Here is a 13,466-nt window from a genome sequence, read left to right on the forward strand (position 1 = left end):
AATGTTATATTTAGCGCGTGGCTGTTCTGGCAAGCAGAGGTCTAATGGAAGACGAGGCTGATGAAGAGCGATGGCTCGCAGCCCGGCACAGGGAGCTGTGCTGTGGAGAGTGGCAGCCCCCGGGGAGCTGAGCGATGGAGGGGTGCAGAGCAGGGCGCTCTTTTGGTGATGCCATGCAGGAGTTGAGTGCGTGATGGTGGCCCAAGGGAATGCATGAGATATAAAACTGTTTCTCCGTGCCATTTAAAGACGTGGTGGGGCAGAAGGGTTGTTCTTAGGGTTGTGGTTTGTACCATCCCAGTGACACTCCTGGGCAGGGAGAGGAGTTGCTGAGTGGAAGGGGCACTTTTAGTGCCATGGTAACACTAATTGCTCTCATGACGGGAAATGTCAGTGTGTAACGTGGGTACCATGAAAGCACAGAGCCTCACGTCCTCTGAAGAGGCATCATGGAGAGCGCTCAATGAGTTAGGACAGATATTTAAGCTCTTTGCAAAGCATTTCCCCTCCGGCATCCTTTGCTTTTTGCATAACCCCGTGGTCTGCTCAGAGCGGTGACTGTGCCTGCCTTGGCACAGAGCAGAGCTGTGTGACAGTGCTCCTTTGGACAGGAATATAGCTCCAGAGCCCATCCCCATTCCTACACAGCAGCACCCTCTTGCAGAAAGGCCTCTGTTTGCCAAGGGCTGGATCTGATTCTCAGGAATATTTTGTGTGCGTTAACCTTTCTATAAGAAAATAACCTTATTCACTACTGTGTGTAGGTGGAGGAGATGATGGAAGGGAGGGTTGCTGCTGGCAAACAACCAAATCAAGACTTAAATGCAAATTCTTACTTTTCCTGCTTGTGAGAAAGGCCAAACAGACTTTAAAAAAAACCCACATAGACTCTTCAGTACGTGTGCTTGACTTAGGACTTGTCTAGGACACTTTAGGGATAGATTGTACCTGCTTTTTGCATGGAGAGGCAGGAGGGTGCCTTGGATCCACCTCTGGGCACCCCTGTGAGCGGTTGTCCTTGCTTCCTTGCGGGGAGAGCAGAGCTGCCCGAGGCCGGTGTGGTGGGAGCGGCGGTGCCCTCCCAGTCTTCCCAGCAGCAGGGACTTGTCCCCAAGCAGGGCTGCCAGTGGCACCGCGGCGGCCAGGGCTCACCAGGGAGTGGTCCCCTCCCGGGGGCGGTGCTGCTCCCCACCGACACAGCCCGTCTTCCACTTCTCTGATTTACCAGTCAATTTGATCAAACATTTAATTTTGTCAAAATCATTGACAAAAGACCATTAAAAGGAGAGTTATGCCACTTGCATGCTCTATGGCTTTGGCTCATTTATTTTAATTAGCTGTAACAAATTCATGGTTAAACAAGGCTCGAGAGGGTGCTATCTAAATGTGGTACTCATGGCATACGCAGTACCATTAACGAAACACTTCTCCACAGCTTGACTATGTTCTCCCCCATCTAGCTTGCAGCTCATTATAGCACTAGAGATAGGAAACAGAATGTAACACCTAATTAAAATGTGAGCTTGTGTCCACAGATGATTCAATAGAAATAAAGGCATTAAGCTGGCGAGAGAAGCAGGAGAGAGTCATCACAATAAAAACATCTCATTCAAGCAGAGTCTGGAGGAAGCTATCCCTCTGCTTTAGGCGCCTGCATAAAGTTGGGGGTAACAAGAGTATTTGGCTCCTCATCCAGCAAAAGATTAAAAAGTAAAAACTGATAACAACTAAATGTCTGTTGTTCTCAACCCCACTGCGTAATAACAATTTTAGCCTGCCCCGTTGGTTGTCATAGAAATAGCAAAAGCAACCACTTATTTTGGTAATAGGATTATAGACAGTGTCTTCTGTTTTTTTAGTTGTTCTTTTCAAAATTATACTGATGCATTTTATTGTATAAGTAGATGAGATATCTGCAGCCATTGCAAGATGAATTTAATGTGTTTTAGATTAAGCATGTTAGAGGCATGCATAGAATTTAATGCTTTTTTAATGTTGTTACTCTCCAAGATACAGAAGAAGTATAAATAGCCAGATGTGAACCCAAAATGATGAATATCAAAGATAAGCAAACTAATCATGCCTCTGTTTGTTACAGGTGGGACAGTCCCCTGGTTGATCTGTTTTTCTCCAACCAGTTTCTTCAGATCACAACTACTGTGCCATCCACTTCGGTGTATGGGTTTGGTGAACATGAGCACCTGTCCTTCAAACACAACATGGACTTTGTTACCTACGGCATGTTCAGCAGGGATCAGGCACCAACGGTAATTCACTTCATACAACTCTTTGTCCTAACTCGTATCACCAAAAGGAGATGGTGAGGTACAGCGCTGCCGAGGGAGCGCCTCTCTCTGTATGGTAATGCTGCTAATGTGAATCGATGGCAAACATGGAATGTCACAGGTTTTGCAGGTGTCGTAAGTTTTAATTAAATGACAAAACCATGAGTCATTTTGAGGGGACTTTGAAACCTTTCATCAGAAGATTTCTCACAGTGCAGTTAATTTTCAGAAAAAAGTATTTTGTGTGCCAAGATCCTGGTTCAGGAAAGCATTTAATTTCATGTTGGGTTAATCCCTGTTCTTCCAAACGAGCTGGACTTCAGCAGGCCTCATTCATTAGACGTTTGGCTAAACTGGGGTCAGTGGCTGATGAGTCCGTTTTAACTAGCAAAGTATTTCTTACCCATGCCATTTTGGAGGATTTGGCAAAATATGAAGGGTTTAACTAAGATTAATAAGAAGCACTGTGTTGAGGCAGAAAAAATAACTCTCTTCTATCAATTTGACTTCACACCAGTTCAGATGAAAAAATCCCAAACCTTTCAGAACAAGTCTCTATCTATGAATGAATTTATTTCCTTGTCTTTGCGTATGTACCTAACTGACAAAAATGGTGAAAAATAGCAAATTCAAGCCTAACTAATGTGCTGTTTATGTTTCAGTCATTTGCTAACCTCTACGGAGTTCACCCTTTCTATATGTGTGTGGAAGCCGACTCTAACGCTCATGGTGTTCTCCTTCTGAACTCCAATGCACAAGGTAAAAAGATACCTGGATTCCCTATATGGACTGCATATAGAAAGATGGTAAATTAGTAAATATAAAACCCCCTGTTTTACTGATCGCTTTTTCAATGTGGTACAAATATGAGTGACTGTTCCATAACTGAGGCTCCAGGAATTACTATAAAGTCTTCAAAGGGATTTCATTAGAATGACTGTTTAACAAGGTAAGGTGAAAATATACCGTTAAGCTTTTTTGGAAAATAGATGCACATCCAGGGAAAAGAGAAGGTGGGAGAAATTTCCTCTGGGATTGGCATAACTGAATCAAATCAATTTAAGTTAGTCCTATATTCTGCCTGTGGAGAATAGTTTTGTGCGTTGCCATGGTCACCTTACTGTATTAATCCGGTGGTATAATTTCAGAAAAGGGGAATCTTCACTCAGTCTATAAAATCAGTTTCCTCTGGCAGGCAATAACTTTCAGTAAGAAGATTAAAATAGCATAGAGGAACCCTAAACACAAGCTTGTGGTTCCTCTTTATATAAATGAAACTGACACAAATGGATCTGCGCAATCTACTCTGTGTGGGTTTCTGTGATTTGTTGCTGCATATCGCCAATCTGAAAGCCAAGATTACAGAAGCACTGGGCAACTGCTAGCCTATGTACAGGTCCTGTTTGCTCATCCAATCGTACCCACAAGGTGTTGGGTAGTGACTTGAACTTGGAGCCACCTCTGCTTCGGGATATGTTTATGCACAGAAGAGCCCAGTGTGCATGCATCTAGGATAGGATAGGATAGGATAGACTAGACTAGACTAGACTAGAATAGAATAGTTCAGTTGGAAGGGACCTACAATGATCTTCTAGTCCAACTGCCTGACAAACTCAGGGCTGACCAAAAGTTAAAGCCTGTTATTAAGGGCATTGTCCAAATGCCTCTTAAACACTACACAGGCTTGGAGCATTGACCAGCTCTCTAGGAAGGCTGTTCCAGTGTTTGACCACCCTCTCGGTAAATAAATGCTTCCTAATGTCCAGTCTGAACCTCCCCTGATGCAGCTTTGAACCATTCCCACACATAGCGCAGAGCTAGTTTGTCCTGACAACCTGTTTTTTCCCTTTCAGATGTTACTCTGAGTCCAAACCCATCCCTAACTTTCCGCACTATTGGAGGGATCCTTGACTTCTATGTCTTCCTGGGACCAACTCCCGAAAACGTAATTCAGCAATACACAGAGGTTAGTAGAAAAGTGCATATGGCACATGGGGCAGTACCTTGTAACGAACTCCCACCAGTATCTGATAGATCAGCAGGTAGTGCAGCCAAAGCTTCGTCCTGATCTGTTCATACAAAGCCGTAGCTTCAGGTCCATGGGCAACCTGGCCTGTGCTCAATCAACTGCAAACGGTCTGAGTGTAGCTGGCTGGGTGTTCAATGCCTGTCTCCAGCCTTTCCTGCAGCATTTCAGTAGTGAGAGCAGGAGTGCATTAAAGGGATGCAATGATTAGTAAGAAATTTTTCCAAGCTTACTCTTCTCTGGGCCATGATAGTTTTACAGTCTTCACTATATGACCATAGCTGTGTTTTGACACTGTGGATGGAGAAAACAAACTAGGCAGAGCACAGATGGGAATGTTTGAGAACTTTGTATCTGCTGGACTTCAGAAATGTTGAACGAACTTCAAAAGCTTCAAGCCTTTTTTTGTCAGTAGAATTGCCTGTTGATTTTGGAGCTGTCAGCCTGTTTTTTACTAATGAAACCCCATGTAATTGCACTGGAGAGCATAGACATGAAAAAAACATTTACTGCTGTCTCACAGAGCTTAACTTACTTGGCTTTCCAATTGCCCAATGTTTTCCAAAGAACTGAGAGTACACATGCATACACATAGCTGTTTTGGGAGCGTACAAGCAATCCTTATCCACCGAGGGCCACCCAGAAAAAGGTAGCACGTAACATGTTTTTCCTGGTCACCAAATGCCAGGTGGGGTGTTAGCTGGCCCCTTGCACAGAAAATTGCCTCAGAACCAAGCTGTGTGCTTAAAGAAACCAGTGCCAAGACTAAAGAGTGTGGAGCAAAGCTGAGAAGGGGCATATCACTGTGAGAAGGGGATTCATGTGTGCAGACCCTCAGGATTAAGCTATAACCAGAGGTGCCGAGCAGCCTGCGGTAGGGTGTCCTGGAGCCGGGCAGCCAGAGCTTGCAGTGGGGTGTGCATGTGCTTTGCCTTCCCCTTCGCCACCCCACCAAGGGGCCTGAACTCTGATTCTCAGCAAACATTTTGTCTTTCCTGGCTTTTTAAAGCCTCCGTATCCTATGCTTGCCTTCTTTTAAAGTGCCCGAAATAGGAACAGAAATATTGGGGTTTGGACTGAGAGAAAAAGAGGATTTAGCCCAGAGGGAAAGTATTGCTGGCTTCTGGTTTGGTGATGGAAGGCAGAAGCAGCCTTGTGCATGCCACTGTTTTGGGAAGGCTGGAGCCTCCCCAGGGTGGTGGGGTCTGCTAGACCTTCCTTTTCCAAGCAAAAGTGGTTCATGTGGTTCTCTCCCAGAGAGGTGGGAGGTCCCGGAGTGGGAGTGAGTGCTCTGTTGCTCAAAGGTTTCCAGCTCCCTCTGCACGTCCTCCCCACCAGCCACCTCTGAACCCGGTGCTGCAGACCAACCGGCACACTGGGTTTTGGACTTACACATTGGCAATCAAACAAACCAACCAACCAAACAAAAAAACATAGAAAGAAAGAAAGAAAGAATAAGTAAAGCCACAGCTGTGATCCCTGTGACAGAAGCACCTATATCAGGGGAGTCGCTGCAGCAGCGTGATGGAGACTAAAGCCATCCCCATTTCTTTTCAAAGTCTTTCGCTGGTGTTTGAAGGCAGCATTTCTGTGGTTAGCAGGTGGCCAGCAGCTGAAAATAAAATGAGAGAGTTCTCACTCCCCAGCTGATGGGTACTGGCAGCTCACTTTCCACCCCTGCCTCCCTGGAAATGGAGCTGGAGCAAAGAAAACAAGGTGAAGGGGAGCTGGTGGGTGTCTCCTAACTAGACATGTCACACGCCAGGACAAAAAATCCCCTGTTCTGTATTCTTCAAGCTTGTGCTGAGCTCTCTAGGGAATCTTCAGGAATGCATGGTAGCAATTTCACAGTGAAATAATAACTTCTTCAGTAAACATCCTGAAATTCCTGGATCACAAATGTTACAATTACCATATTATTAGTCTCTAGGGTAATGATTTGGCTTTTGTGTACAAGATATGTGGGAAGGTGAAGGAGACAGAAAAGACTTTATTTTTCAATTGTATTTTCTGTCACACTGAGAGGACACTCCTGCGCAGACATTGTCATGCCCCAGGGAAGGAGAGGGTAGAAAGGAGCAGTGTGACTGATGTCTGCAAGGCGCCACTCAGCAGCATCCCTCAGCTCTCTCAACTATTTGCATGGGTCTCCTGGGAAGTGGTGTTTTGGGAGCTCCTGGCTGCAGGGGACCCTGGTGGGGCCAAGCTGCCCTACTGCAGCGAGCTCCTTGGGGGAATGGCATCCACCTCCCGCCTGTGCAAGCATCTGCCCAAAATTACTGCATGGGGCTTTTTGCAGGGACCACCCGTTGCATATTCTCCAAGATGGCCCCAGTGGTATAGCAGGGTGGTGAAGTGCCAGCCCAGTGCTTGGCCGTTGAGAGCAAGGGAGAGCAAGGGAGTTGTGTCCAGAGCAAAGTGCTCCGCACCTTTCTCAAATATTGTGTGTTGTCGCCTTCAGTGCCCCTTCAAGACTTGGACAACACCCCTGGGCCCCGCTATGCTTGTTTCTGTGAAAGATTTAGGAACTTAGCTTTCAGTGCTTTTATGCAGCTCCCTCCAAACCAGGGAGTTAGGACACTTTTGTAATGAAGCTCTTTACTGGGTCTCTGGAGTACACAAACTTTCCCCATGCACCTCTCCAGGTTGCTGCCAGCACCCAGTGGTGGCCCACGGGCTCTTGCCCAGAGCCACTGCTGTGTGGCCAGCCAGGGGCAGCTGGGCTGTGCCAGGCGCAGGACTCCCTGCATGGTGATCAGGGATGATTGCGGCTGCACTGCCGGGGCCACCAGCCTCTCTATGCATCCTTGGCACGAGGACAGGCGGCAGAGAAAGCCGTGGTGGCCCTGGGTGCCAGCCTGGCCCAGGCTAATCTGCTTTAAATAGGTTCCAAAGGTGATGCAGGGAGTGGGAAGGGAGCAGAGGTCTGGAGGCCGGTGCCTCCATCCCTCCTGCTGTGTCTTGCATGGAGCAGAGGGGGACTGTAGGACATGTCTCCATCCCTCCTGCTGTGTCTTGCGTGGAGCAGAGGGGGGCTGTAGGACATGTCTCCATCCCTCCTGCTGTGTCTTGCGTGGAGCAGAGGGGGGCTGTAGGACACACCCCGCCAGTGGCACCACAGTGCTACAGCAGTGACGGCAGCAATAGGGCCTGTGCTGGGTGTCATGCGATGGGAAGGAGAAATCTCCATCCTGATTCTTCTGCTCCCTCCGGCCCCTGAGCCCGGCCGTGAGGAGCACTGCTCCTGGCACAGCAGAGACAGTCCTGCCACAGCTATATATATATTTGACAGTAATCACACTTCTCTCCTACTACAGAAGAGGTCCAGTGTGCAGAACAGTTATATAACACAAATCTCACTTTTTATGGCAAATGCCTTGGTTTGCAGGAGGATGGGAAAAAGCAGTAATAAGCTAAAGAGCTCAGCCATTGAGCTGAGCCTAGCTGAGGCTCTACAGCCAGATCTAATACCAAACCACCATTGCTAAGTCCACTGGTGGCCTTTTAGGACAGAGTAACAGTCCACGGCAGTAGTGTATGAGCTCCATAACAAGACACTCAGGAAAGTTATCATTCAACAAATGGACATTTAACAACTGTTGGGTGAAGGCCATGAATTTGTTATTTTATCACAAATTATCTGATGACAAACTTTAAGGGAGCATACTGCATGTCTCCTAATCCTGGTTTGAGAGCAAATTGCTGGTTTACTTCCTCCTTACAGAACCACAGGATAGTTCTGGGTGGAAGGGATCTCAGGAGGTCTCTAGCCCAGCCTCCTATTTGAGAGGTAACATGGGCAACCTGCTTGTACCTACAGTTTATCACAGATGATTCAGTGAGAGTCTCACAGTTGTATTCATGGGTCCCCCAAGAAAGACCGAGCAGCTGATAAGTGTTTGTGCAGCAAAGAACAAGGTTTGAAGACCTTGGCGTTGAAAGTCCTTAAAATTTTTAGACTCCTGAGGTGGTGAGCATCTTCTCAATGGTTCAGCAGTTACAGGGCCTTTCTTCTTGCTCTCCTAAAACAAAGTTCAGCTTCTGCGCATAGAGTTTGAGTGAAGGTTACCCCCTGCCTGACCAGGTACCCACAGCACTCACCTGCCTGCCTCAGCCATAGGGGATGAACTGGATACAGATATCTGGGCCATAGGAGCAGCCACGTCATTTAGCCATTGTGTGACTCTCCAAACATGCTATTCCTATGTCTAAATCCACAGCATTAGCCCACTTGGATTTTTATAGTTTCCTCCTACAGCTCTTCCTTAAAGAAAGGAAGTTTACGCAAATATCAAGCTTCAAGAGTCATTTTATATGGCTAATTAGGGTGCAACATTAGCAATCTTTCATGTTGAGCCCCTGTACCTGCACTGCTGAAGATCTCAGCTCCTTTGTAAGCATGGGAAAGAGTCTCTCTCTCTCTACGGTGTCTATGGTATATAGGGCATAACTCTTCAGCCATCTCTCTCACATCAAAGTCTTTGGTCATAGTGTTAATAGAATAGGATCCTTATTTACTATATAGCATTTATAACTTAGTTGATATCCTTGATGCTTATAGTAATAATTTTTCATCCAATAACCCAGCACAGGGAAGGTGAATGCAGATCACTTGCTCCTTGGGCACAGATTTTAGCTGTTCAATATATGTACTTTCACTGAACTTTGTTCTTACTGCAAAATGCTTCCAGGGTACCTTCTAGATTCATCAGCTCTCAGGTGCATCTGAAAAAAAAAAATTGAAAAAATTATATAATGCCAAGTTATGTAAACCTGGAAAAAGTAACAGTGAATTTATTAAACACCACCAGGAGTTATTTAAGAACCAAGTGCAGGAGGAATTGTGGTACAGAAAATAGGATCTATTTTTTTTTCTGCTTCTGCACTACTGTATCTTCCCCTTTTTTTTTTCTCAGTTTGGATACCCCATATGTTTGCTGTTTCTGCATTTCTCATGTTTTCCTCCCTCAGTTCCCCTGCCATACCTCATTTACCTTTTCTGATTCTATGGGAGTCAATTTTGCCAAGCAGGCTTTCTCTGTCTACTGCATTTTATAATCATTTGTATGCAGAATGCAATCTATATGAATTAACTAGATCCTAAATATATATCAAATCAAACATGAATTTTCAGGTTTGCAAAATTGCATCCCTGCCTCTGCTGATCCATCTGCAAGTAGGTACCATATGTCAGTTACTTTATCAGGAAGCTTCAGGGGGATCCATTAGAGAGAGTCCGCAGCATAATTAGAAAAAAGAACATTTGTTTTCCCAGCTGCCCTGTTTTCATCCTTCCTCTTCAAATGTTCTGCTGATTTCAATTAAGCTCACCATAGATGCACCAACCTGGTGAACCTGGGGTACTAATTGCTTTAAAACAATACCTTGCTTGCAAGGTGGATTTTCTTCAGTTCTTTTAGATGTAATCCCAAACTCCTCAAGGGATGCTGTCATGAAATACCACCTTGCTGTGGGGCAGCTCTGTGGTCCACAGGTGAGACGGCACCGTCACGTAAGGGTTAGCAGTCGAACCTCAGCAAACCCCAGCACTGGGGACGTGCCCTTTGGGAAGGATCCTGGCCGGCATGCTGGTGGCCACAGCTCCATCTCCAGCCCTGCTAGCACCCTCCCGGCTGCTCAGTAAGACATGGGGGCAGAAGTTTTTGAACCACGTTGTACTGACAATGTCCTGGGCTGACCACTCCCCTTAGCTGGGAGCGACCCAGGGTGTCACAGGGCCCGGAGCAGGGCTGTGTTCAGTGGTAGGATTAATATTTCTGGTTTTCCCTTTTCTCTTGTCCAAGGGGAGAAGCCTGTGCACAAAACATTTTATTTCATTAGGGAGTTCTTTTGTTTTGGTCTGTCTTTTTAACCCTGTTCGTAGAGGTCACTCTCTGTTTACAGCAGAGAAAGCAAGGGCAAAATGCGCATCTGCTTTAGGAGCACAACGTGGTGGGGTTCATGGAGCTCATCTTGCAGCCTCAGCTTGGCTAAAACAAGCTCTGCTGCCTCCTCAGATGAATTTATCCTTAATATGGTGAGTGCAGTTGTGACACAGACTTCTTGCCCTGAGGCTTGCTGTGCTCTGCTGGACACCTCGGTGCCGGCTCCCAAGGTGTGGAGGAGATGGTCCTGAGCCATCGCACGCCATTCAGCTCTCCACAGGAAACACCAGCAGAGCTCAAAGGATGGTCTGTGGGATCCGGCACATCTGCACAAGCTGGAAATAACTAATGACACATGTAACCACACAAGACTGCACCGTGGTGGCAACAGTGTGTCTCTGCACACCGGCCTCCCTGCCTCTGTCCAGGGTCTCTCCTGGCAAGGGTGCAGCGGTGTGCGGTGAGGGCTAAGTGCAGCTGCATCGGGAGCATGCTGCTGGTAGCTGCTCTTGCTTCCTTCGAAGGGCTTAGACTCCAGCTAAGGTGGAGGTTGAAGTAGGTGTTGAAGTGGGTGAAGACAGTTAAGTCCGGTGGAACGGGATGAGTAGCAGGCATACAGGGCAGCTGTGCTGCTCAACTGGAGCATCCCTCCTGGAGGGACTCAAACCATTAACCTCACCAGTTGTTCTGGCCTCCTCTGGCTTTTTCTTAGGGGAGATAGCAGCATCTCAACAAGCAAAAGCACACTGTGTATCTAAATTCGTAATGCTTTGTGCTTAAACTTCACCTGTCTGTCCACAAGCCATTCTCATTTGCAAGAAATTTACCCTGTGTGTTGCCCCAGGTCAGGTGCATTAAAACATCCTCTGCTTCTCCCCACTTCTCTCCTGCATCTGTTTTTCTGCTCGGTGCAGTTTTGACAGCCCACCAGCTCTAGCATCCATGATGTATTTTAGAGCAATTTCAAGTTCAACATTTTTTTCCCAGGTCAGACTCTTACTGGAGAAAACCCCATAGGAAAATGCGCCTTTACGCATTGCGATGTCTAGAGAGCTTAGCAACACAATTGATACAGAGTGCCAAGAGTGCCTCCTTTTATTTAATTAAAGTAGATGGGGTTTAGCTGTCAATATACAAGTTTTGTTCTTTTTCAGTTCTTAGCATAATTACCTCACTGTGGAGATCCACAAGGCAACAAGGGAGGAACAGTTATTTAGCCAAAGGGAGTCAATAGATGCAAGTGACTAATAAGTCATGGGTGCTTACTAGCTACTTAATTTTCATGTATTGCCTGCAAGGATGTTAGAAATACGGAACAAAGGCTAATTTCATGGGATCTAACTGTTTAAAATTGAAGTAAGGTTTTCAGGAGATGTCCCCCAGAAAACACCAGTGTGTGCTAATGAGGTAATGCCAGATTTCAGCTTATTTCTACAACAGACACATTGTGGTTGCTTGCTGCTTGTCCCAGGTTGCCAGAGCAGCTCTCACCAGGGGAAGCAGAGCAGGATGCCTCGCTCCCCTGTGCTCTCAATCAAGTTTCCTCATGCAATTTACAGCTGGATTAAGTGGAGCCAGTGGAAATAAAATATTTAGAAAATCATATTTAACTCATTACCTCATGTTTCAGTTCAGAATTTGGGGACCAAACAGTAACTCTGACCTTGAAGAGGTTTGTCAATGCCTGGCAACACAATGCTGTGGGCCAGCAACAATAGCAGTCAGTCATAAGTAACTGAATTTCATCAAGGTGGTGTGTAAATATAATTAAAACTTCAGAGAGATCAAATAAACATCAGACTCTGATGAGTTAGTTCAGCTGGATGTGGCAAGAGAAATTAGCAAAGCTGGTGTTGCTGCATGGCATCGGTGATTTGCCTGCTGTTGACCAAAGGGTTTGTGGTCTTGGCACGGGTCAGGCGGTGTGAGGCTCCACGCTGGGTTTCCACCGGCCTGCGCTGCGTGAGTGAAGGCACGTGCTGCTGCGTGGAGGCTGAGACCTCAGCGAGACCCTCATTTAATGTTAGACTGGGTTTTATACACTGTGTCTTTCACTGGGGTGTTCTTACAAGTGATGGTCAGTGTGGGTGTCACTCAGAGCCTCTGCTCAGGACAAGGGTCCACCAGGAGAACGGCTTTTTTGAAGCCAAGCATACTGTACAGTGAACCGTTCTAAGAAAGGAAAGAGTATTTCATGGGGGTGTGATACTTGTGCACTGATCTTTGTGGCTTAAATGACCTGGGAGCCTCTCCTGGTGTTTCTGAATAACTTTTCTCTTCAAAATCTTCATCTCACCCTTTGCATTTCTGTATTCCTCATTCCTGCTGTAGGCCATCGGACGTCCACACATGCCTGCCTATTGGTCTCTGGGATTTCACCTCTCCCGATGGGGTTATGGCCACATTGATGTTTTAAAGAAAACTGTGGATCGCATGCACCACTATGATATCCCATATGTAAGTATGACTTTTTCATGGTGTATGCTAATTTTACAATCCAAAGTGAGATAAATAAAATTACAACAGAGGACAAGTGATTATCTTACAAAGAGAATTGTAGGATAAAGGGATCTTCATAATCTCATGTAGTGGTTTTGCATGTAATATCTTTATAATGCTTAAAAGAACATTTAAAGCAGGCTTTGAACATGAGGTTTAAGTGCTGCTCTTGGCTGCATAGCAGGTGTTTCTGGTGTGGATTTACTGTTACGCCGTATGAGGTGCTAGCATTTTGAAAATAAATTATGGTACTTCTGATGCATATCACTGCCAAACAGTTGCTAAACTAGGACTTCTGCATTTCCATTTTGTCCATTGCTACCATGTAATTTTATGGGAGCTGAATTTGGCCTGACAACTATTTACAATTATTATAGCTAACCTCTTGGGTTTCATTTCACACGTTAGTTACCTTTCAGAAATACAGTTGCATACATTCTGATTTTCTGTAATAAATACTTCAGTCATAGAATTATAGAATAGTTTGGGTTGGAAGGGACCTTTAAAGGTCATCTAGTCCAACCCCCCTGCAATAGGAGGGACATGTTCTACTAAATCAGGTTGCTTAAAGCCCAATCCAACTTGAGCTTGAATGTTTCCAGGCATGGGGCATCTTCCGTGTCTCTGGGCAACCTATTCCAGTATTTCACCACCCTCATTGTAAAAAATTTCTTCCTTATATCTAGTCTGAATCTACCCTCCTTCAGTTTAAACCCATTACCCCTTGTCCTGTCACTACACTCCCTGATAAACAGTCCCTCTCCAGATTTC

The 13,466-nt window shown here is 45.8% G+C and overlaps 1 protein-coding gene across 1 annotated transcript in view; it reads left to right on the forward strand.

The window, feature by feature from the left end:
- Window positions 1-13,466, forward strand: part of LOC104635661 (sucrase-isomaltase, intestinal) — a 59,563-nt gene that overhangs the window by 12,121 nt on the left and 33,976 nt on the right. Inside the window, exons 5-8 of the mRNA XM_075742142.1 lie at window positions 2,099-2,267; window positions 2,948-3,044; window positions 4,139-4,251; window positions 12,528-12,653. Coding sequence (XP_075598257.1) covers window positions 2,099-2,267; window positions 2,948-3,044; window positions 4,139-4,251; window positions 12,528-12,653 — 505 coding nt within the window. The remainder of the gene's footprint in view (window positions 1-2,098; window positions 2,268-2,947; window positions 3,045-4,138; window positions 4,252-12,527; window positions 12,654-13,466) is intronic.

This window comes from Balearica regulorum, chromosome 1 (genome assembly GCF_011004875.1).
Source record: "Balearica regulorum gibbericeps isolate bBalReg1 chromosome 1, bBalReg1.pri, whole genome shotgun sequence".
In the NCBI taxonomy this organism is placed as follows: Eukaryota; Metazoa; Chordata; class Aves; order Gruiformes; family Gruidae; genus Balearica; species Balearica regulorum.